We start from the raw sequence: 26,083 nt of genomic DNA on the forward strand, positions 1-26,083 counted from the left end.
GGGAAGATTGCATGAGTTCAGGAGTTCAAGACCAGCCCGGGCAACAAAGTAAGATCTAATTTATATAAAAATCAAAAAACTACCTGGGTGTGATGGCACACACCTGTGGTCCCAGTTACATGGAAGGCTGAGGTAGGAGGATGCCTTGAGACCAGTGGGTTGAGGCTGCAGTGAGCCATGTTCATGCCACTACACCCTACTCTGTGTGACAGAACAAGCCTTGTCTCAAAAATAAAAAATTAGCTGGGCATGGTGGCATGTGCCTATAGTCCCAGCTACTCAGGAAGCTGAGGTAGGAGGGTTGCTGGAGCCCAGGAAGTTGGGGCTGCTGTGAGCCGTGATCATACCACTGCACTCAGCTTGGGTGACACAAAGACCCTGTCTCAAAAACAAATAAATAAAAATAAAAAAAGAGAGTAAACCTATTATACATTAAACATAAATAACATATTTATGACCAATAACAATATTTTCCACAACAAAAAAAAAAATAGTGAAAAGCATGGCATTGTTTTACAATTTTGCAAATCTCCTTAATATCTGGGCTTATCAAAGACAGTTGGACTTTCCTATCTGCATCTGTGTTCAATCTGTTATACTATCTCAGCTTATGTAGCTGCAAGAAACTTTCACTGTAGTCTTCTGAGGATGAGAATGAAATGGGAAAATGAATATCTTAGTATTGTTATGAAAATAGTTTTGACCTTGCAGACCTCCAGTAAAAGTCTTGGGGACTCCTGGGGGTACCCAGGCCATACTTTCAGAACCTCTGCCTTATGAGTTAGGAGATATTATCTCCATTTTTCAAATGGGCAAACTGAGACCGAGAGGTCAAGGAATTGTCCAAAGCCATACTGCTAGAATAGCTCAGAGCAGATAAAATGCAACGAGCATAACAGACTTAACCTTGTTTGTTTGTTGCAAGGATTGAATGAGATCATGAATATAAAGACCAGGACATCCTGCTTGGCTTATCACAAATGCCCAATAATATTAATGTTTCCCCACCAGGTGTGGTGGCTCACGCCTGTAATGCCAGCACTTTGGGAGGCCGACGCAGGTGGATCACGAGGTCAGGAGTTTGAGACCAGCCTGGTCAACATGGCAAAACCCCGTCTCTACTAAAAATACAAAAATTAGCCAGGCATGGTGGCAGGTGCCTGTAATACCAGCTACTTAGGAGGCAGAGGCAGGAGAAATGCTTGAATTTGGGAGATGGAGGTTGCAGGGAGCCAAGATCACGCCACTGCACTCCAGCCTGGGTGACAGACCAAGACTCCATCTCGAAGAAAACAATAATAACAATAATGCTTCCCATTCGGCAAAATCTTGTAGAAAAGCTGAAGAAACTTCCCACATTTCTGATCAACTCATCATACATATGACACCAGCAAGAAAAAATAAAACTCCACCATAGGTATTTTCCAGAGGAGGAGCTTTTCCTCAGAGACAAGACCTTGGCCCATTCCTCAGCACAAAAGCAGCCTTTGATGACTCAGAAAGGCAGGGCCTTATTCCAGCCTCCGTTAGGCAAATGACCCTGGTGGACTGGGCATCTGTCACCTTGTTCCTTGGGAAACTTGAGCAAGCCAAGAAAGCTGCTCCATTATTTACAGCATTGTTTTTGCATCACGCTGTATTTACAAGGAACCCTCAACAGACAAAAATGACGCCGCCAGTGTGTGCAGCCAAACCTTTAGCAGGAGCCAGCATCTGTGGTCTTGCTGGCCAGGTGCTCAGCTCTCCTTGTTAATCAACTTTCTTAGCCCACGTGGCCCACCCACTCCTGCCTCCCGTGGGCCCACAGGGTGCAAGTCACTTCCCTTCTGTGGATTTGGGAAGTGATCACACACTTGGGGAAGTGGGACTAGTGACTTTCAGACCACCACACTCTCAAAAGGCTGTCCCTAAACAGCAGGCAAGAGAGCAAGAGGAGCCTGAGCTATCGCTTCCATCCAAGTGCAGTTCACCAGATCGCTCACCAGCAGGGCTGCAGCCGGCCTCAGCTTCCATCCTGACCCCCTATCCCCTTACACACCCCAGTCCATTCTCCAACCACAGCCAAAGGGATCTCTTAAAAGTGCACACAAGGCCGGGTGCAGTGGCTCACGCCTGTAATCCTAGCACTTTGGGAGGCCGAGGCAGGCGGATCACCTGAGGTCAGGAGTTTGAGACCAGCCTGGCCAACATGGTGAAACCCCTGTCTCTACTAAAAATACAAAAATTAGCCGGGTGTGGTGGTGCGCACCTGTAATCCCAGTTACTCGGGAGGCTGAGGCAGGAGAATCACTTGAACCCAGGAGGCAGAGGTTGCAGTTAGCCGAGATCACACCACTGCACTTCAGCCTGGGTGACAGAGCGAGATCCGTCTCAAAAAAAAAAAAAAAGTGCACAACGGGTAAGGTCAGTTTTCTTGCTAACACGTTCCCAAGGTTTCCCCTACTCAGTTGGAACCAAAACCAAACTCCTTATTTTGGCCTATAAGAACCCGCTTCACCTGGCACATGCCCACCTCTCCTGCCACAAACAAGGCCTTCTCTTCCCCGACCCCCCGCTTTGCTCTCTCTAATCCACCTGTAGCGCCCCTCCAGGACCTCCAGCAGCTAGAATGTCATGTCCTTGAAGAGGCTTTGCCAAATCAAAAGTTGCCACTCCACCCGGTTGTATTTGAGACTTCAGAGCGCTTCTTACTATAGAAGTTCTCTTCATTTTACTTGTATAGTACATGCTTCCCTCCCTCCGCATACCCCTCCTAGAAGGTAAGCTTCCTGGAGAGCAGGGGCTCCGCCTAGTCCCCCGCGACATCCCCGCGCCCAGCTCCGAGCCCGGCACAGACTAAGTACTCGGCCAACCGGGATCGAATGAATGAATGGAGCCGCCGCGCCGCGTTGCCTCAGGAATCCCGGGCAAGCGATCCTGGCGCGCCCGCACCGTCCCGGGCGGCGGGTCCACCCGGGCGCACGGTTCGGGGGACCGGGCAGGACTCGGCCCGCACCCCCACCCGGCCGCGCGTCCGGCCCGGCCGCTCCAGGTGCCTCCCCGGAGCGCGAGCGCCCCCATCGCCTACCCGGGCCGGCAGTTTCCCCGCACTCACCATGGTGGCTGGGCGGCCGCCGCCCCCGCCTTGCGAGCAAGGAGCGCTGGAGAAGAGAAGGCGAGAGGCGAGCGCAAGAGCCGGTGCGGCTGACAGGTGAGGCGCCCGGCTTAGACCATGGCTGCTTCCCACAATGCCCTCGCGCTGAAAGTTTTCAGACTCCTCCCAGCGCGGCTGCCTCCTCCCCGCGCGCTCCTCCCCGCTGCCTCCTCCCTGCGCACACCTCCCCGCTCCCCCCCTTCTCCCTTCTCCTCATCTTCTTTCTTCCCTTCTCCTTCCTCCTCCCTTCTCCTCCTCCTCCTTCCTCCTTTCTGCCTCTCCTCTGTACCCCCTCCCCGCCCCCGCCTTGGCCGCAGTTGCTCCCGCCCAGCGCGGCCGCACCTGGGGAGAATGCACCTGCGCGCGCGCGCGCCTCTACCCCGACAGCCCGCAGCTCGGAGCAGGTGGGCAGGCGAGAGCTCGTGGCCCGCTAGGAACTCCCTGCGCGGAGAACTCTGGGGACCTTTCGCGATTCTGCCGCACGATTGTGTCCTGTATTCCTTCTACAAACGTTCATCAGACCTGACAAAGATACTTCCGATATACTCGCAGAAAAGTGCCGGAGGCTGTCTTATACCCGAGCCTCCTAGGGAGGGAGCAGTTGGCAGAGAAGGAACTAGAAGCGATTTCTTATCCCCTTCTGCCCCCATTTCACTTTTTAAAAAGTAAACTCTGAAGTTTAAGGGCAAAGATCATTTTAAGCAGGACTTTATTTATTTATTTGTTTGTTTATTTAGAGACGGAGTCTCGCTCTGTCGCCCACTCTAGAGTGCAGTGGGGCAATCTCGGCTCCCTGCCACCTCCGCCTCCTGCATTCAGGGTGATCCACCCACCTCGGCCTCCCAAACTGCTGGGATGACAGGCGTGAGCCACTGCTCCCGGCAGCACGCCCTCCTTTTAAGAAGTCTCTCCTAAGACGTTGTGGTGTAGAGAGTAGGTTCTCCAATTTCTCTCCTCCCCTTGACTTTTCTTAAGTCTAGAGATTTTACCTGGGGCGTTGAGAGTCTCTAAACCCCCAACCTGTAAGCAGAGTTTTTTCTTTTTTCTTTTAATTATATTTACCAGATAGACAGACTAGATGTAAACAAAGTTTTGAATGCATATTTCTGTTTTTTTGAGAAAGGGAGTCCACTGGTTTTATCAAATAGCTAAAGAGATCCTACACCCTGCAAAAGTTAAGAATCATTTCCTGGGCCAGGCCTGGTAGCTCACGCCTGTAATCCCAACACTTTGGGAGGCCGAGGTGTGCGGATCGCTTGAAACCAGAAGTTCGAGACAAGCCTAGCCAACATGGTGAAATCGCATCACTACTAAAAATACAAAAATTAGCTAGGCGTGGTGGCACACGTCTGTAGTCCCAGCTACTAGGGAGGCTGAGGCAGGAGAGAATCGCTTGAACAGGGAGGCAGAGGTTGCAGTGAGCTGAGATCATCCAGCCTAGGTAACAAAGTGAGACTCAGTCTGGGAAAAAAAAACAAAACAAAACACCATTTCCTGGGTGATCCCTGGAACCCCAAATCAGTGAAAGTCCTTCCCAGGATCTGTTGTGTACCTTCCTATGGATGTAGGCCCACCCAGGTGACTGAAAGTAAGGGGAACTCCATCCACCCCTGCATTCACACTCAAATATTCATCACTAGGCCAGGCCCTGCAACAGGAGCCTGGGGGACCCAGCTGGGAACAAACAGGTGGTCTGTCTCCTGGAGCTTACAGTCTCTTGTGGGACAACACATAATAAACAAGTAAATAAAATATAAAATATAAGAAATTCAAATGAGTGCTAAGAAGGAGATATTTGAGCTCCTGGGATGGGCACAGGGAAGCTACATTGATTTAGCTGAGTGGTCAAGTAAGTGCCCTCTGGGGAGGTGACAGGAGACTTGGATGTGAGAAGCCAGTGCTCTGAAGAAGAAGAAGAAAAAAAAGTCCTTCTGGAAAGACTTCAAAAAAAGGCCTCTATGTGAGTTAAGTGCCAGGAGGCCCAGAGGTGGGCAGGGGCCAGAGGCAATGAGTGTTCTCTACATTAGGGCATCACTGCAAGCCCCCAGGAGAGCCAGAGCCTCCAGCCTCAAAGCTCTGAAACCTGGACTTGTGACATTCTGCCGGGGGCATTGGAAGAGGACTGTCTGACAACAGTTAAACCCCAGGCAGTGGGGTGATTTCACTTCCTGAAAGAAAAGTGAATCTAGGAGAGCTACTTTTTAACTCCTGTGTTCTCCCCGCAGGGCCTGTTCCTTCCCTAACTCAGGACATCATGCTTTATCTAACTAGATAGAATCTAATGTTTGTGCTTCTCCTCCTTTCTAGGTAACTTCAGGACAGGGCCCATCTCTGTGTCACCATCCAGAGCCTTCTGTTATAAGGGTTTCTTTGCTAGTGGGAAAGAAGCAGAATTACTAAAGGTGAATTTCAAAGCTAAAGAAATCTCAGGCCAGGCACCATGGCTCATGCCTGTAATCTCAAGACTTTGGGAGACAGAGGTGGGTGGATCACCTGACATCAGGAGTTCAAGACCAGCCTGGCCAACATGGTGAAACCCCTAATACAAAAATTAGCCGGGTGTGGTGGCGGGTGCCTGTAATCCCAGCTACTCAGGAGACTGAGGCAGGAGAATCGCTTGAACCCCGAAGGCGGAGTTTGCAGTGAGCCGAGATCCCCACTGCACTCCAGCCTGGGCAACACTATGAGATTATCTCAAAAAAATAAAAAATTTTAAAAAAGCTGAAGAAATCTTCTCAGTGCTCTTGCCATGACAGTTAAGTCAAATATTAAAACAGGAGAGGCCAGGAGTGATGGCTCACGCCTGTAATCCCGGCACTTTGGGAGGCTGAGGTGGGTGGATCGCCTGAGGTCAGGAGTTTGAGACCAGCCTGACTAACATGGTGAAACCCTGTCTCTACTAAACACAAAAAAATTAGCCAGGCGTGGTGGCACGTGCCTGTAGTCCCAGCTACTTGGGAGTCTGAGACAAGAGAATGGCTTGAACCTGGGAGATGGAGGTTGCAGTGAGCCTAGATTGTGCCACTGCACTCCAGCCTGGCCAACAAGAGCTAAACTCCATCTCAAAAAATTAAAATTAAAAAAATAAAGCAGGAGAAGTTTCCCTTACCGTGTGGCTCATGGTCGGAGAGGGTGTAATTAAAGACGTGGAGGTTGAGGGGGGCAGGTAACTTAAAAAGTATTAGTGTCCTTTGCCTTTCCTCCTGGCCTGGCTGAGATGGGCAGTGGATGCTCTCTGGGGCCTCTGCCACCCAGTGTGTTTCCCTCCAGATTCTCACACCATACCCCAAATCACCAAAGAGGGAAGCCTGCAGTGAGCCTCACACTTCACAGGGTTATCTTAGCTGCCCCTAAAATAATGTGTAAGAAAGGGAGCACCGTGGACATGGTACAGGTGAGAGCCTGAGGCTCAGAGGCTCAAAAGGAATAATAAGAGGCATGCTGGGCACAGTGGCTCAGGCTTGTAATCCCAGCGCTTTGGGAGGCCGAGGCAGGAGGATTGCTTAAGGTCAGGAGTTTGAGATCAGTCTGGACAACATGGGAAGACCCCATCTCTATTTTAAAGATAATAATAGGCCGGGCGCGGTGGCTCAAGCCTGTAATCCCAGCACTTTGGGAGGCCGAGACGGGCGGATCACGAGGTCAGGAGATCGAGACCATCCTGGCTAACACGGTGAAACCCCGTCTCTACTAAAAAAATACAAAAAACTAGCCGGGCGAGGTGGCAGGCACCTGTAGTCCCAGCTACTCGGGAGGCTGAGGCAGGAGAATGGCGTAAACCCAGGAGGCGGAGCTTGCAATGAGCTGAGATCCGGCCACTGCACTCCAGCCTGGGCGACAAAGCGAGACTCCGTCTCGGAAAAAAAAAAAAAAAAAAAGATAATAATAACAAAAATAAGTATAAAAAGAAGCTAATAAGAGGCAGGGATAAGCCTAGAATCAAGGCACTAAGATTCAAGTTGGTTCCCCCTAAAGCCCTACTCCTGACAGACCTACTCAGAACACAACAGTGCGAGTTAAGCAGCATTTATGTCGTCACTCATTTGTCTCAGAAGAATAACATGCATTTTTAAGCTTTGACTTCTCCTTTAAAAAAAAAAAAAATCTATAGAGCTAGGATCTTACTATGTTGCCCAGGTTGATCTTGAGAATCCCTGGCCTCAACGGCTCCTCCTGTCTTGGCCTCCCAAAGTGCTGGGATTATAAGCATGGGCCACCACAACCAGCCTTAGTCTCGACTTCTGTATCCCATCATGCTCCTGTTCAAACTCCTGACTCCACATCAGGCCCACCAATAGCAAAACCCCAGGGAGGACCCAGAGGCCCTATCACTCAAGATGTACCACTCTAAAGAGGAGTTCCCTGGTCAGATCCTGAAGAGGCTTTTAGATTCAAAATCTAATGTCATAGAAGACCAGGACAGTGTATGACGTGGTTCCGGTTAGGTTGTTTATGAGCTGGTGCATGTGACTCTGTGTGTGTATATTTACTCATAAAACAATGCCCTGGCATTTGGTCAACTTGATTTAGGAGTTTCACTTCTCAGATCATTCTATATTTAAATATTAGCAGAAGATGCAGAGAGAGTGCAGTAAAAGCCACCATCAAGTCCACAGCAAGGGAGAAGAGCAAGTTAGGGACAAGATAATAAAGTAAAATAATGATAATCTACCAAAATACTAACTTCAGAGAAACTGTGAAAGATCAAGCTGTGAGTTTAAGAAACTGAAAGAAGCAAAGGAGAGGCCAACTTCAAAGTCAGCTTACGCAGTGCCTTCACAGGCATTAATTGAAGCCTGGTCCTGCTGTTCTTTACTGCCCTCTTATTAATGTCTTAAGTAATCAACATCGCCAGTAATCCCTTCTGCAGCGTTCAGGAATTCATCTTGTCAGGGTGAAACTTTTAGTATGAGGCCTTTTGCTCTTTAGAAACACCCTTTACTTTTCAAAAGAGGGCCTATTATTCCAAATGGAAAAACTCTACTTAATATATTTCTAAAGAGTATTTTCAGAAAATTTTTAATTATAAAATAATATAGGTTCATTGCAGATTTGGAAAACATCGGAAGGTGTTATTTCAAAACCTCACTCTAGGCTGGGTGCAATGGCTCACCTCTCTAATCCCAGCACTTTGGGAGGCTGAGGCTGGTGGATCACCTGAGGTTCGGAGTTCGAGATTAGCCTGGTCAACATAGTGAAACTCCGTCTCTACTAAAAATACAAAAATTAGCTGGGCATGATGGCAGATGCCTGTAATCACAGATACTTGGGAGGCTGAGGCAAGAGAATCTCTTGAACCCCGGAAGCGGGGGTTGCAGTGAGCCGAGACCACGTCGTTGCACTCCAGCCTGGGCAACAGGAACAAAGCTCCATCTCAAAAAATAAAAAATAAACATAAAATAAAAACCTCCCTCTAATTCTACCAACAAGAGGCCAGGTGAGCTGGCTCCCACCTGTAATCCCAGCACTTTGGGAGGCTGAGGCGGGTGGATTGCCTGAGGTCAGGAGTTCGAGACCAGCCTGGTCAATACGGTGAAACCCTGTCTCTACTAAAAATACAAAAATTAGCTGGGTGTGGTGGCACATGCACGTAATCCTAGCTACTTAGGAGGCTGAAGCAAGAGAATTGCTTGAACCCAGGAGGCGGAGGTTGCAGTGAGCCGAGACTGCATCACTACACTCCAGCCTGGGTGACACAGCAAGACTCTGTCTCAAAAATAATAATAATAATTCTACCAACAAGAAATAACCATTGTTATATTTGGCATATTTCCTTGCATATTTGTATTCTACAGAGATAGAAAAGGATAGAAAGATTTTTTTATTTTATTTTATTTTTTGGACAGGGTCTCACTTTGTTGCCCAGGCTGGAGTGCAATAGCATGATCTCACCTCACTGCAGCCTCGACTTCCTTGGTTCAAGTGATCCTCCTGCCTCAGCCCCCCATGTAGCTGGGACTACAGGCATGCACCACCACACTCGGCTAATTTTTGTATTTTTCTTAGAAACAGGGTTTTGCCATGTTGCCCAGGTTGGTGCCGAACTCCTAAGCTCAAGTAATCCACCTGCCTCAGCCTCCCAAAGTGCTGGGATTATAGGCGTGAGCCACTGTGCCCAGCTGAAATGTTTTTAAAACCAAAATTGAAATTCTACTGCCGTGGTTTGAATGAGAGTCCCCTCTAAACTTCATGTTGAAACTTAATCCCCACTGTGGTAGTTTTAAGAGGTGGGGCCTTTGGAGAAGTGATGATTAGTGGATTAATGGATTAGTACCTTACCAAAGGGCTGGAGGAAACTAGCTTAGTCCCTTTTTAGCCTTCCATCCCTTCCACCACATGAAGACTCAACTTTCGCCCCCCTGGAGGATGCAGCAACAAGGCACCATCTTAGAATAGAGACTGAGCCCTCACCAGACATTGAACCTGCTGATGCCTTGATCTTGGACTTCCAGCCTCCTCCAGAACTGTGAGAAATTATTATTATTATTATTATTATTTTTTTTTTTTTTTTTTTTGAGCAAGAGACTCGCTCTGTCACCAGGCTGGTGAGCAGTGGTGCAATCTTGGCTAACTGCAACCTCTGCCTCCCGGGTTCAAGCGATTCCCCTGCCTCAGCCTCTCAAGTAGCTGGGATTACAAATGAGTGCCACCATGCCCTAATTTTTGTATTTTTTTTTAGTAGAGACGGGGTTTCACCACATTGGCCAGGATGGTCTCAATCTCCTGACCGCGTGATCTGCCAGCCTCAGCCTCCCAAAGTGCTAAGATTACAGGCATGAGCCACCATGCCCAGTGATAAATCAATTTCTATTCCTTATAAATTATCCAGACTCAGGCATTTTGTTATAGCAGCACGAACGAACTGAGACACCTATTGTATGTACTCTTTTGCATCCTACTGGGTTTCTTGTAGTAGCACAGTTATGGAACAAATATTGTTTGAACATCTACTCTCGTGATAAGAACTATGCTTGGCACTGGGCATAGAACAGTGAAGAGAGGAGTCATGGTCCCTCTCAGGGTGAATGTACAGTGTTATGGGGGAAGACAAATATGAAATAAATAATAGCATACATAAATGTTTAATTATCATGAATGCTCTGAAAGGAAAGGATAAGATGTTAGCAAACATGCAACAAAGAATTTGCTGGTGGACATTTCCTGTTTGCCTCCCCAGGTCCATTCCCCTGCTTCCTGTAATTTTCAGTTTGGGCTTGGGGACCCAACCCACACATAAACTCTTAACTTTAGGAGTTGCACATGATGCTCTCCTGGCCAATCAGAATATTGCTTTCCCACAGCAATAATGATTGGTTCTAAAATAAGCATTTCCCAGAGTCAAATAATTCAAGCCAATAAGACTAAATTCTGGGCTGGGCGCGGTGGCTCATGTCTATCATCCCAGCACTTTGGGAGGCCGAGGTAGATGGATTACCTGAGGTCAGGAGTTTAAGAACAGCTTGACCAATATGGCAAAACCCCATCTCTACTAAAAATACAAAAATTAGCTGGGCGTGGTGGTGCGCACCTGTAATCCCAACTACTCATGAGGCTGAGGCAGGAGAATCACTTGAACCTTGGAGACAGAGGTTGCAGTGAGCCGAGATTGCGCCATTGCACTTCAGCCTAAGTGACAGAGTGAGACTCTGTCTCAGAAAAAAAAAAAAAAAAAAAAAAAACAGAGTACATTCTGGGACATTTTGTGGAACCCTCTTAGAGTGCATCCACTCTTCCTGTTAGGCTTGAATGCGAAGGAAGAAGCTGGAGCTGCTGCAGCCAGTTTAGCACCATGAAGGCTGAGCTTCTCTATGGAGCCCACATCAAGGATTGGACTAAGAGGAGGAGAGATACACAGATCCTAGTGACACTTTTTGAGGCCTGCATCAAACCTGATGCTAACCCTGGACTTTGCAGTTAACTGAACCAATTTGGGTTGTCACTTGTGGCCAAGTTGATTCAGGACATAAAAGAGTCAGGGAACAGAAGTATAAACTTAGGCTTGAAGAATGAGCGAGAGTTAAGCTGGTCTGGAGCAGAAATGAAACACAAAGAGCAATTGAAGCAGAGGAGACAGCCTGTGTCATGAGCAAGAGACCTGGAGTGGAAGTGGCCACAGAATATTGCAGCAAGAAAGCCAGAGTTCAGGAAGCGGTTGGATCATGCAGGTCCTTGGAGGTCTCATTAATGATTCAGAATGGGAGACCAAGAAATGGAGACCATTTAAGGCTTACACAAGCAGTGAAGTGGCAAGATCACGCTTTAGAGATGTTTATTAATAATTCCATAATCTGGCCGGATGCAGTGGCTCATGCCTATAATCCCAGCATTTTGGGAGGCCAAGGCGGGTGGATCACTTGAGGTCAGGAGTTCAAGACCAGCCTGGCCAACATGGTGAAACCCCATCTCTACTAAAAATATAAAAATTAGCCAGGCATGGTGGCGCATGCCTATAATCCCAGCTACTCAGGAGGCTGAGGCAGGATAATCGCTTGAACCCAGGAGGCAGAGGTTGCAGTGAGCTAAGATCATGCCATTGCACTCCAGCCTGGGAAACAGAGTGAGATTTTGTCTAAATAATAATAATAATAAATAATTCCATAATCCTATTTGCTACAGTGTCAAGAATAGAACCATGGCAGACGAGAGAGTATAAAAGACTTGTTAATAGGCATAACATTTCAAGTGAGAGATGATATGGTGGCTTCAACCAGGATAGTCATAGTGGACTTTTCACTTATTATACATGAGAATCTCCCAATATCAATTTCTAGCTTTTTTTTTTTTCTCCAGACAGTGTTGCACTCTGTCACCCACGCTGGAGTGCAGTGGCATGATCTTGGCTCTCTGAACCTCCGTCTCCCCAGGTTCAAGCGATTCTCCTGCCTCAGACTCTCGAGTCACTAGGATTACAGGCACGTGCCACCACGTCCAGCTAATTTTTTGTATTTTTAGTAGAGATGGGGGGGTTTTGCTATGTTGGCTAGGCTGGTCTCGAACTCCTGACCTGAAGTGATCCGCCCACCTCAGTTTCCTAATTTCCTAAAGTGCTGGGATTACAGGTGTGAGCCACCACACCGGCCAATTTCTAACTTAAAAAAGAAAAAAAAAATCCATGATACTTAAAGGACATTTAATAGACCATTTCGGGTTGTTCATTCTCTATTTCCTTATAATTGGATAAGTAATATAATTCCTGGAGTCTATGTTCTTAAAACGAAATACAGAGAATGTTTCCAGTTGTTATTTTACAAATACTACAACAGAAGTCCTGTGCATAAAATTTGTGTCCAAGCTTCTGGTTATATCAGGATAAATTCATAAAGGGTTTTGTGTGTGTGTTTTTGTTGTTGTTGTTTAGGGTTTTTGTTTTGTTTTGTTTTAACAGGGTCTTGCTTTGTTGCCCAGGATGAAGTGCAGTCGCACAATCAGGGCTTATTGCATCAGTATCTATCTATTCATCAAGAAAGATTGTACTGGGTTTCCACTGGTATATGAGAGTCTCCGTTTCACCAATTCCTATCAGTAATGACAACTCATGTGATTCTTGAGTTAGGAATAAATTCCTGCTGGGTGTGGTATGATCTCATCCCACATTCTTTCAATCCACTCTCATTAGGCTTCTGCCCTTGCACTCCACCAAGATACTTTTATAAGATTACCGATGAGATCACCATGAGCTTGCACTGTCTGATCCAATGGGCAACACTCAGACTTCATCTCATTTCACACATCAGCAGCCTTTGACCACACTGCTCCTGACCCTCTCCAGGAAGAAACACTGCTCTCTTGGCCTCTACAGCACCCCTCTCTGGGCTCTCCTTCTACTTCATTGGCCATGTCCCTTTGTTATTGAATCCCTCTCATCTTCCAAACTTCTACATGTTGTCATACCCAAGTTCAGTCTTTGGACAGCTCTCATCTTCACACTCACCCCCTAGTTTAGCTGGAACATGGAGAAAGTTAGGAAAGTGGGTATTTTAAACCTGCTAGTATAGGTTGAGACCCATACTTTGAAGACAACTTATGCCAGTCAAATAATTTAGACAAGGAAGATTTATCACAGGGTTTTGAGTCATGTCAATGAAAAGAGTCAAACTCTGTAAAATATTTTAAAAGATTTATTCTGAGCCAAATATGAGTGCATGGCCTGTGGACCCAGTCCTCAGGAGGTGTGCCCAAGGTGGTTGGGGTGGGTTGCTTTTATACATTTAGAGAGGCATGAGACATCAATCAAATACATTTAAGAAACACATTGGTTTGGTCCCAAAAGGCAGGACAACTCAAAGGCGGGCGGGGTAGGAGGGAACTTCCAACATTTTCTGGTTGACAATTGGTTGAGTTTGTCTAAAGACCTGGGATTGATAGAAAGGAAATGTTCAGGTTAAGATAAAAAATTGTGGAGGACAAGGTTCTTTTTGCAGTGGCTGCCCTTAGAGACAACCGATGACAAATGTTTCCTATTCAGATCTTTAAAAGGTGCTAGACTTTTAGTTAATATCTTTACCATTGTGGGGTGGGGGGTCGGGGGGACCTGGAAGAAACAGATCTAGCTATGTTAATGGAGATTCTTCGCAGATGCAAATCTTCTCCCACAAAGGACAACTTTGCAGGGCCTTTCAAGATATGGCAAAGAAATATGTTTTGGGGTAAAATATTTTTATTTTCTTCCTTATCTTGTAATGTTACGCCAGAGTCATGTTGGAAAGTAACTCATGATATATAGGGCTAAATAAAACCCATCTGATGAGAATTTATGGTTTGTAGGGCATGACTCTCCAGACCCCTTAGGAATTTGGGCAAGATAAAAAAAAATCAGAGCTTAGTTCTCAGTCAGGATGAGGATGATGGGGGCAGAGTACAGGGCAAGCGGTTACTGTGTGGCTGGAACAAGGCTGTGCCTGGGGGGAGATGAACTTGAGAAGGTATTAGGCTGCAGGGCATAGGGACATAATGCTGGAAGAAACTGTTTAAACAGCTGCGAGCCCAATTGGGTGAGACTTTAAATGCATTTTTTTTTTCCAGATCTGAGAAGAAGCTGGTCATCTGGCCATGAAATTAAAAGTCTGTGTATAACTTAATTCATAAACATGTGCACACGTACACACACACACATGCCCCCATAGAAGCAACTCTTTGAATTCCTCATTCAGTTCCTTTAGGTTGTGGCTCTTTTTGCCAATTGAAATTAATCACCAGGGAAGGCCCGTATACAAATTCTCGAGTTGTTTCCATTTCTACCTAAGCATGTTTACAACATGCTTTCCATGCAGTCAGGATTTATGAAAAGAGGGGTTCGAATCCAGAGCCAGAGCCATGGTGGGTGCCAGACAGATCCCTAAGGAAAGTGCAAAAGCCAGCAAGCCAGTTGCCACAGGTTTATAGTCACCAGGGATGTGCTCTGCAGTGGATGCCTTGAGTAGGTCCCTCCCTCTTCAGGAAAAGGCTTGGACTGCCAGGCTCCAGGTCCATCCATAAATTACTTTTGCCCATTATCTCTAAAGACCACGAATTCATTAAACAAAACATAGCTACATACATATCACCAAGGGTTGGTCTGCCTTGTTGTTTGTTCATGACATCCTTAGGATTTGTGTAGACGTAGCATAATGTGAAACTGTGAGAATGTAAAATTATTAAAGAATGAGGCAAATATACCTAGAGTCACTTTCATCTTCTGCACTAGGGGTTTAATGGCATCTTAATCCAGATGACCTATCATATTAGTCCATTTTCACATTGCCGATAAAGACATACCCGAGACTGGGCAATTTACAAAAGAAAGAGGTTTAATGGACTTACAGTTCCATGTAGCTGGGAAGGCCTCACGATCATGGTGGAAGGTGAAAGCCATGTTTCACATGGAGGCAGACAAGAGAAGAGAGCTTATCCAGGGAAACGCCCCTTTTAAAGCCATCAGATCTTGTGAGACTCATTCACTATCATGAGAACACCGCAGGAAAGACCTGCCCCTATAATTCAATCACCTCCCATTGGGTTCCTCCCACAGCATGTGGGAATTGTGGGAATTACAATTCAAGATGAGATTTGGGTGGGGACACAGCCAAACCATATCACCTATATCTACTAATTAATACTATTCAAATGTTATCACAGTATAAATATCATATGGTTTGCCTGTGTCCCCACCCAAATCTCATCCTGAACTGTAACTCCCATAATTCCCATGTGTCATAGAAAGGACCCAGTGGGAAATAATTGAATGGTGGGGGTGGTTTCCCCATACTGTTCTCCTTGTAGTGAGTAAGTCCATGAGATCTGATGTTTTCATAAGGGGTTTCCTCTTTCACTCGGCTCTCATTCTCCCTTGCCTGCTGCCATGCAAGACTTGACTTTGCTCCTCCTTTGCCTTCCACCGTGATTGTGAGGCCTCACCAGCCACGTGGAATTGTGAGTCAATTAAACCTCTTTCCTTATAAATTATGCAGTCTCAGATATGTCTTTATTAGCAATATGAGAACAAACTAATACAGTAAATTGGTACTGATAGAATGGGGCGCTGCTATAAAGATACCCAAAAATGTGGAAGCGACTTTGGAACTGGGTAACAGGCAGAGGTTGGAAGAGTTTGGAGGGCTCAGAAGAAAACAGGAAAATGTGGGAAAGTTTAGAACTCTCCAGAGAACTGTTGAATGGCTTTGACAAAAATGCTGAGAGTGATACGGACAATGAAGTCCAGGCTGAGGTGGTCTCAAATGGAGATGAGGAACTTGTTGGAAACTGGAGTAAAGGTGACTCTTGCTATGTTTCAGCAAAGAGACTGGTGGCATTTTGCCCCTGCCCTAGAGGTCTGTGGAACTTTGAACTTAAGGAAGATGATTTAGGGTACTGGCGGAAAAAAAATTTCTAAGCAGCAAAGCATTCAACAGGTGACTTAGGTGCTATTAAAAGCATTCAGTTTTAAAAGGGAAACAGCATAAAATTTTGGAACAATTGCAGCCTGATGATGCCATGTGATAGAAAAGAAAATCCAATTTTCCAAGGGGAAATTCAAGCCAGCTGCAGAAATTTGCATAAGTAACGAGGAGCTTAATGTTAATTGTCAAGATAATAGGGAAAATACCTCCAGAGCATATCATAGACCTTTGAGGCAGCCCCTCCCATCATAGGCCCTCAGGCCTAGAAGGAAAAAATGGTTTCCTGGCCATGCCCAGGGCCCCCGTGCTATGTGCAGCCTAGGGTCTTTGTGCCCTGTGTCCCAGCCACTTCAGCCATGGCTAAAAGGGGCCAAGATACAGCTTAGGCCACGGCTTCAGAGGGTGCAAGCCCCAAGCCTTGGCAGCTTCCACATGGTGTTGAACCTGTGGGTGCACAGAAATCAAGAATTGAGGTTTGGGAACGTCCACCTAGATTTCAGAGGATGCATGGAAATGTCTGGATGTCCAGGCAAAAGTTTGCTGCAGGGGTGGGGACCTCATGGAGAACCTCTGTTAGAGCAGTGAGGAGGAAAATATGGGGTAGAAGCCCCGACAAAAAGTCTCCACTGGGGCACTGCCTAGTGGAGCTGTGAGAAGAGGGCCACCAGCCTCCAGACCCCAGAATGAAAGATCCACTGACAACTTTCACCGTGTGCCTGGAAAAGCAACAGACACTCAATGCCAGCCCGTGAAAGCAGCTGTAAGGGAGGCTGTACCCTGCAAAGCCACAGGGGTGGAGCTGCCCAAGACCATGGGAACCCACCTCTTGCATCAGTGTGACCTGGATGTGAGACATGGAATCAAAGGAGATCATTTTGGAGCTTTAAGATTTGAGTGCCCTGCTGCATTTTGGATTTGCATGGGACCTTTAGCCTCTTCATTTTGGCCAATTTCTCCCATTTGGAATGGGTGTATTTACTCAATACCTGTACACCCATTATATCTAGGAGTAACTAACTTGCTTTTGATTTTACAGGCTCATAGGTGGAAGGAACTTCCCTTATCTCAGATGAGACTTTGGACTGTGGACTTTTGAGTTAATGCTGAAATGAATTAAGACTTTGGGGGACTATTGGGAAGGCATGATTGGTTTTGAAATGTAAAGACATGAGATTTGGCAGGGGCTGGGGTGGAATGATATGGTTTGGCTGTGTCCCCACCCAAATCTCATCTTGAATTGTGGCTCCCATAATAACCATGTGTTGTGGGAGGGACCCAGTGGGAGATAATTGAATCATGGGGGAGGTTCCCCCATACTGTTCACGTGATAGTGAATAACTCTCTCAAGATCTGTTGCTTTTATAAGGGGTCCCCCCTTTCAGTTGACTCTCATTCTCTCTTGCCTGCTGCCATACAAGATGTGACTTTGCTCCTCCTTTGCCTTCCGCTATGAATGTGAGGCCTCCCCAGCCATGTGGAGCTGTGAGTCAATTAAACCTCTTTCCTTTATAAAATACCCAGTCTTGTGTATGTGTTTATTAGCAGCATGAGAACAGACTAATATAAAATGCTAGATTGTCTTTACAAAAAAAAAAAAAAAAGTATATATTCAAAGGAAAAACAGGACTTTTTTGGGGGGTAGGGGGGTGGAATGGAGTCTGGCTCTGTTGCCCAGGCTGGAGTACAATGGTGCAGTCTCAGCTGACTGCAGCCTCTGCCTCTCAGGTTCAAGTGATTCTCATGCCTCAGCCTCCTAAGTAGCAGGGAACACACCACATGATTCACCACATCCTGCTAGTTTTTTTGTATTTTTAGTAGAGATGGGGTTTTACCACATTGCTCAGGCTGGTCTCAAACTCCTGACATCAGGTGATTCACCCACCTCGGCCTCCCAAATTGTTGAGATTACAGGTGTGAATCCCCATGCCCAGCAAAAGAGGACATTTTTGTCTACGTGATTATGCAAAGCCTGCCCTAATGGCTATTGAATTCTTTTCTTTTTTGAGACAGTGTCTTACTCTGTCATCCAGGCTGGGGTACGGTGATGCAATTTTGGTTCACTGCAGCCTCGACCTCCTGGGCTCAGGTAAACCTCTGACCTCAGCCTCCTGAGTAGCTGGTACTGCAGGCACCCACCACCATGCCTATAATTTTTTTTTTTTTTTTTTTTTTTTTGTAGAGATGGTGCTTCACCCATGTTGCTCAGGCTGGTCTCAATTCCTGAGCTCAAGTAATTTGTCCATCTTGGACTCCCAAAGTGCTGGGATTACCGGCATGAGCCACCACACCTAGCCTGAATTCTTAGAAATAATCTTTGAAATCTGCAAATAGACATGACTTACTTGGCATCATCAAACAAGATTTATGAGGTCTTTCTTTCAGAACAGAGCCCAATCATAATGACAATCTGATTAAAGGCTAACTCAACTAAAGATAAGTGCCCGTGGGAGGAGCAGCAACTGAGTTTCTCATTGGCTCAGAGAGGAGCAGCTCCTGAGTTTCTTATCTGGTAAGTTCTACTGAATATGAAGTACTTGAACAAAGCATGCTGATGGTTATCACGGCTATATCAAAAAGGAAAAAGTATGGCATCCAAATGCACCTTAGATATGGGCTGGCAGTTATAGTCACAGTCAAAAACACGGTATATGTTGGAGTAATGGATGCTAAGACTTAAAGCCATTAGAGCAACCAGAATGTGTTCCCATGTAAAGACCAGCTTTTGAGTTGATCCCACAGTCAATGTTGGTTGACTTGCCTTCCCCACTCAGGGTCTTGGTTTAAAAGAACGGGCGTCATTCCTGACTGCTGCATCCCACTCTTATCTGAGTTCTGCTACCATTTACTCACCATCCACATGCATCCTACTTTGGAAATCTGAATGCTCAAATAATTGCCACACTATAAAAAGTGCTTAGGCCAACCCCAGCAGCTCACACCTGAAATCCCAGCACTTTGGGAGGCCAAGGCAGGTGGATCACTTGAGGTCAGGAGTTTGAGACCAGCCTTCCCAGCCCAACAAGGTGAAACCCCGTCTCACAAACAAATACAAAATAGCCAGGAGTGTTGGCATGCACCTGTAGTTCCAGCTACTCAGGAGGCTGGGGCATGAGAATTGCTTGAACTCAGGAGATGGAAGTTGCAGTGAGCCGAGATCGTGCCACTGCGCTCTAGCCTCGGCGACAGAGTGAGATTCTATCTCAGAAAAAGAAAAGAAAAGGAAAGGAAAGGAAAGGAAAGAAAAAGAAAAAAGGTGCATATGGCTATTTGACATATCCACTGGCCTAGAACTCCAGGAGAAGGTGTAGGTAATTGCTCAGTACAACTAAGTGGTGTTTGGGGCCATGTTCAGAGCTGTGTAGGACAGAGCTTCATACATGAAAGGTCTTTGGTTTGGTCTGAAGCTTGATAGTATCACACATTGCCAACCCCCTATCCAACACACTGAACTCCATAGTTGGTGTTAAATTTCAACATCAGCCAGAGAATCGTTAGCCCTGGTGCTTCTGATGAGTAATCCTTGGTTTTGTTGCTTTTAGGTGAACTCCCTGTGTAATCCTATGACCATGTGTAGGTTCAGCATAAGTGCAGTCACTAGATAAATGTATATATTGGGCAAGGGACCAAACAAACCTCAAGGATGGTGATTCAAAATCCATAGCATGGTTGGGGCTTGGAGGGTTGGGGAGGATGGAGAACAATCAGTCACCTAGCCCTCAAGTGAATTGGAAAGCGAAATGTTTGAGAGCTAAGCCTTACCCAGGGTATTGTGGATTTGTAGTCCTGTGCTGAGCCCTGGATTGTCTTACAGCAGAAGAGAAGCATCTGCAGCTAGAAGCCTTGAGCACTGGTCCAGCTTCTTCTCCTACCAGCCAAATGACTTTGGGCAAGATACTTCACTTCATTGTGCCTCAGTTTCCTAATCTATAAAATGAATATAATAATTCCTATACCTCCTAAAGATGCTGGTAGGATTAGTCAGTACTCAATAAGTATAGCTATTATTACTACTAGTATCAGAGGTGTTTTTGTTGTTGTTGTTGTTGTTGTTTGTTTGTTTTTTAAGACAGAGTCTCACTCTGTTGCCCAGGCTGGAGTGCAGTGGCACAATCTTGGCTCACTGCAACCTCCACCTCCTGAGTTCAAGTGATTCTCCTGCCTCAGCCTCCCGAGTAGCTGGGATTACAGGCACGTGCCACCATGCTCTGCTAATTTTTGTACTTTTAGTAGAGACGGGGTTTCGCCATGTTGGCCAGTCTGGTCTTGAACTCCTGACCTCAGGTGATCCACCCGCCTCAGCCTCCCAAAATGCTGGGATTACAGGTGTGAGCCACCGTACCCATCCATCAGAGGTGTTTGAACCCAAGTGACTCCATCTTGAATAGGGGCTTGGAAAATAAGGCTGAGACCTCCTGGGTCACATTCCCAGAAGGTTAGACATTCTTAATCTCAGGATAAGATAGGAGGTCAGCATGCGACACAGGTCACAAAGACCCTGCCGATTAAACAGGATGCGGTAAGGAAGCTGGCCAAAACCAACCCAAACCAAGATGGTGATGAAAGTGACTTCTTGTCGTCCTTACTGCTCATTATATCACAACTACACTAATGTGCTAAAAGACACTCCCACCAGTGCCATGACAGTTTACAAGTACCATGGCATTTGTAAAGTTACCCTATATAGAAGTTATCCTAGACAGTCTAAAAGACTATAGTCGATATACTCTAAAAGACCCTATATAGAAGTTACCCTATATAGCCTGTTCCCTCAGTTCTGGGAAATCTCTGTCCTTTTCCCAGAAAACTCATGAATAATCTACCCCTTGTTTAGCACATAATCAAGAAATAATTATAACTAAGTTGAGCAGCCCATCCTGCTGCTCTGTCTATGAAGTAGCCATTCTTTTTTTTCTCTACTTCTCTAATTAACTTGCTTTCACTTTTACTCTACAGACTTGCCCTGAATTCTTTCCTACGTAAGGTTCAAGAATCCTCTCTTGGGGTCCGGATAGGGACCCCTTTCTGGTAACACTAGTGGAAAATATTAACTATTGTTAATTAAAATTATAAAATTCAGCATGGAAAACCTGCCTTGCACACTCACTGCTCAAAATACCTTTTTCCAAAGCATGTGAAGATGGTGAAGTCTTACAAGCATGTTTAAAAGCCATGGTGGGTTGAGGACGGTGGCTCATGCCTGTAATTCCAACACTTTGGGAGGCCGAGGTGGGCGGATCACTTGAGGCCAGGAGTTTGAGACCAGCCTAGCCAACATGGTGAAACCCTGTCTCTACTAAAAATACAAAAATAAATTAGCTGGGTGTGGTGGTAGGCACCTGTAATCCCAGTACTCAAGAGGCTGAGGCTTGAGTATCATTTGAATCCAGGAGGTAGAGGTTGCAATGAGCCAAGACTGCACCACTGCAGTCCAGCCTGGGTGAGAGAGCAAGACTCTGTCTCAAAAATAAATAAATAAATAAATAAAAGCAATGATGAGAGCTGAATGAGATGCCTTGGGATATCACCAGCAGTGCAAGCCCCACTCGAATTTCACATGAAACTCAACAAACAAGCAGAACAGTCATCACACACAGAAGCAGGGTTTGCTTGGTCACATGCATAGGATTCTGCAGGGTAAGGAATATAAAAGCATACTGGTATTTGGTGGATCTGTAAAGTGGAGATTGTTACGTGAAAAAATGTCAGTAGGCTGCCTCCCACATTCAGAAATTTTTGTGAGAAAATACTTTACCTTCTTCTATTTAAAACAATCAGGGCTACTGCAGTGGCTCATGCCTGTAATTCCAACACTTTGGGAGGCCAAGTCAGGAGGGTTGCTTGAGACCAGGAGTTCAAGAGCAGCCTGGTCAATATAGCAAGACCCCATCTCTGTTTAAAAAATAATAGTAAAAAAATAAGGCAATCAAGTACTTTACTTTCTAATTTCTGTCTTTATGATATTATGCCACCTTAAGAATGTAGTTTCATGTTGGCTTTTTCTGATGTGGGTCTAAAAACAGTGTTAAATTGGTAATAGGTCCTGGCTGTCCATCTTATCTTTAAGTCAAACATTCTGCCCCTTTGACCTAGAGATGTTAGGCATGGGTGAAGCAATCAATTTCCAGGAATTCACTCAGCATGGAGGTTTTCTCGGCAAACTCATCCTCCTTTTCTCTATTTTCTTAAACCACATTCTTTTCCTTGACACTTGTTTCCTCTTTCCTAACATATTTTAGAAAGCACTGAGATAGTTCCAGGTCTTCTCTGTAGGTTATTATCTCTCTTTTATCAGCAAGAACACAGACTCCGAATGATTAAGTAACTTGTTAAGATCATCTCACTAGCAAAGCACTGGCACTCTAATTTGGGTTATCTTGGCTCTCAAGCCCGTGGTCTTTCCACTGCCCTTATCCTTGCAGCCTCCAGTTTGTATCTGGACTTAGAGCTTTCCTCTATGCCTGTCCTTCATTCTCCACTCATTTAGCTATACTTATTCTACCCAAACCGTGGGTGTTTATGGGCAAAATTCTGAAGAGGGCCCCCTGTCCCGCACACCACATTCACATCTCTTCGTCCAGCCTGAGGTGTGGAGTTGCCACCCTGGATGTGGGCCAAGGTTCCAAGGATTCAAAGACAGAACTCACACACCCAGGGGCCAAGTTCTGCTGAGGCCTCAGGGAAGCCATGGAAACCCTTCCTCCAGAGAAGTGGCCCCAGGCTTGGTGTGCACAGAGTCACTGAGGCAACACACTAAAACCACAGCAAGCTTGAACTAATTACAGCACCTCTCCATGCTTCAGTTTCCTCATCGGTAAATGGAAATAATATTAGTACCCAACTTACAGTTTTCTTGTGAGAATTAACCACAATAATTACCTGAAAAGTGTTCAGCGTGATGCCTGGTACCTAGCAAGTGCTTGATAAAAGTTAACTGTTCTAGCCAGGCGCGGTGGCTCATGCCTGTAATCCCAGCCCTTTGGACAGCTGAGGTGGGTGGATAGCTTGAGCTCAAGAGTTCAAGACCAGCCTGCGCAACCTGGCGAAACCCCATCTCTACTAAAAATAAAACTTTAATAAAATTAGCTCGGCATGGTGGCACATGCCTGCAGTCCCAGCTACTCAGGAGGCTGAGGTGAGAGGATCACTTGAGCCCAGGAGGTTGAGGCTGCAGTGAGCCAAGATAAGGCCAGTGTGTTCCAGCCTGGGCAACAGAGTGAGTGAGACCCTGTCTCTCTCTCTCTCTTTTTTATTTTTGAGATGGAGTCTCACTCTGTCACCAGGCTGGAGTGCAGTGGCATGGTCTCGGCTCACTGCAATCTCTACCTCCTGGGTTCAAGCAATTCCCCTGCCTCAGCCTCCTGAGTAGCTGGGACTACAGGTGCCTGTCACAACGCCTGGCTAATTTTTCGTATTTTAGTAGAGATGGGATTTCACCATGTTAGCCAGGATGGTCTCGATCTCCTGATCTTGTGATCCACCTGTGTCGGCCTCCCAAGGTGCTGGGATGACAGGTGTGAGCCGCCACACCCAGCTGTGAGACCCTGTCTCAAAACAAAAATGTCGTTTTCATCTTGTTGTGTTCCTGAACTTTCAATCTCCTCTTTCCTCCTTCAGGGTGCATAGCCCATCTATTATAAATAAATAAATAGAAGTTAACTGTTCTCGTTGATACCAAAATCTGTGAACCACTGTCCTAGGCAAACGCAAAGAACTTACTTGGACCGCATCTACCCCATGACCAGGAGAGGCTTTAGAGTTCCGACTCTCTCTCTGCCTATGACACACGCGTTCCACAGGTTTCAGAGTGAATTCTTTTTCTGTTCGCTTCAGCCCACTTGTTTCATACCCAGTTCTCTCATCACAAGTGAAGCCCTGAAGGCTGATCTAGGTAAAGAATACCAGATTTAAGGCAGATAATATACCTCACTTTTGGACATAAATGACTGGGGAACTTGCATTAATTTTCTATTAATTTATTAATAATCGTTAAATGATTACAGGCTCCTAGTGCCACTTTCCTTATTCACAAGCACCTCATTCACCCACCATTAGTTATTTCCTTATTAAGCTCGATTCAGCCATTCTACATTAAGTACCTACTATGTGCCAGGTACACATTGTTAAAGCAAACTAAATATGGCCTGAGAAGGACTCCGTACTTCTATATTTAAATCCTTGTAGATAAACTGCAACCTGGCTTAATAGGCGGGCAAGATTGAAAACCTCATTTGGGAGCATGCACTGGTAACAACACCTGAGTCAATCCCAGTGGCCATACTTCAACCCACTCACAGACTGCTGAGTATTCAAACCGTGTTCAAATAAGGCAAATGCCAACCTGTAACCAATCCAGCTGTTTCTGTACCTCACTGCCCATGTCTGTTCATCGCTTCCTTTTTTTGTCTCTAAATTCGTTCTGACCATAAGGCAACCCTGGAGTCTCCGTGAATCGGCTGTGATTCTGGGGGCTGCCCGATTCACGAAGCATTCATTGCTCAATTAAACTCCTTTAAATTTAATTCAGCTGAAGTTTTCCTTTCAACAGGATGCACCAGTGAATGAAACAGATGGTACCCCTGCCCTAGGTGAGTTTATACAAAACTTAACCAGGCGTGGTGGCACACACCTGTAATCCCAACTATTCGGGAGCCTGAGGCAGGAGAATTGCTTGAACCCGGGAGGTAGAGGTTGCAGTGAGCCGAGATTGTGCCATTACATTCCAGGCTGGGCGACAACAGCAAGACTCTGTCTCAAAAAATAAAATAAAATAAAAATAATGAAAGTTCTTTGATGGATAAAACCAGGGGCCAGTGATAGAGAATAATGGGGAAATCTACTGAGATGGGGGGATTCTGGGAGAGATTCTTTGAGGAAGAAACATTTACCCTGAAGCCTGAAAGAAGACCAACCAGGTGAAGGGCATGGGAGAGACAAAGAGTGCCTGAGACTGAATAGAGGCAGCAGCAGGTGAGAGAAGATCCAGGTGAGGCAGGCCTGCTGGGCTCTGATACAGAGATGGAATTTTATTAGAAAACATCCTGTTTCTTTTAGCTTATTGAGCAGAATAGCACCCAAACCTCATCAGTCCTCATCGGTAAAGAACTCGTGAACACAGCCCTGTTCCTCCCTCTCTCTCTCTGTCTGTCTCTCTCTTTTGAGACAGGTTCTCTGTCACCCAGGCTGGAGTGAATGGTGCAATTATATATCTCACCACAGCCTCAACTTCCTGCACTGAAAGGGTCCTCCCAACTCAGCCCCCCAAGTAGCTGAAACCACAGGCGTACACCACAACGCCCAGCTAAGTTTTCTATTTTTTGTGAAGACAGAGCCTCACCATGTTGCCCAGGCTGGTCTCAAATTCCTGGGCTCAAGTGATCTTCCTGCCTCGGCCTCTCTAAGTGCCGGGATTACAGGCATGAGCCGCCACGCCCAGTCTCATTTTTTTCTCTTTGAATCCTTTTTCAAATGGTGTCCCCCTTCCCCCAGGCCATAGCAGTGGGGTGCTTGCTTACCTGAGCCTCCCTGTGCAACACAGGAAATCGTTTTCCTTGGGAGGTGACTGGGAATGTCTTACATTTTCCATCTCTCCCATTTAGTCATCACTGAACATTTGCCTAGATGGTTCTCTGGCATAAAACTTACACTTTCAGGCAAAATCAGAGCCTGAATGCTCAGAGTTGGATATCTGGTCAAAATGAATCTACCAGAGCAGCACATAATGTTTTCTTTTTCCGCCCCCCGCTTCCCCCACCGAGACAGAGTTTCACTCTTGTTGTCCAGGCTGGAGTGCAATGGCGCAATCTTGGCTCACTGCAACCTCCGCCTCCCGGGTTCAAGCAATTCTCCTGCCTCAGCCTCCCAAGTAGCTGGGATTACAGGCAAGCACCACCACGCTGATTTTCTATTTTTAGTAGAGACGGGGTTTCACCATGTTGGTCAGGCTGGTCTCAAACTCCTGACCTCACGTGATTCGCCCGCCTCAGCCTCCCAAAGTGCTGGGATTACAGGTGTGAGCCACTGCGCCCAGCCCACATAAACATTTTCTATTTTTGTTCTGAACCTTAAGGACTAAGTT

At 46.1% G+C, this 26,083-nt stretch overlaps 1 protein-coding gene across 1 annotated transcript in view; it reads right to left on the reverse strand.

The window, feature by feature from the left end:
* LOC105481315 (adaptor related protein complex 1 subunit sigma 3) overlaps positions 1 to 3,246 on the reverse strand; it is an 81,008-nt gene extending 77,762 nt beyond the window's left edge. The window contains exon 1 of the mRNA XM_011740820.2: positions 3,095 to 3,246. Within this exon, the coding sequence (XP_011739122.1) occupies positions 3,095 to 3,097 (3 nt within the window). The 5' untranslated portion in view covers positions 3,098 to 3,246. The remainder of the gene's footprint in view (positions 1 to 3,094) is intronic.
* Positions 3,247 to 26,083: the final 22,837 nt, after the last annotated feature.

Source organism: Macaca nemestrina, chromosome 11 (genome assembly GCF_043159975.1).
Source record: "Macaca nemestrina isolate mMacNem1 chromosome 11, mMacNem.hap1, whole genome shotgun sequence".
In the NCBI taxonomy this organism is placed as follows: domain Eukaryota; kingdom Metazoa; phylum Chordata; class Mammalia; order Primates; family Cercopithecidae; genus Macaca; species Macaca nemestrina.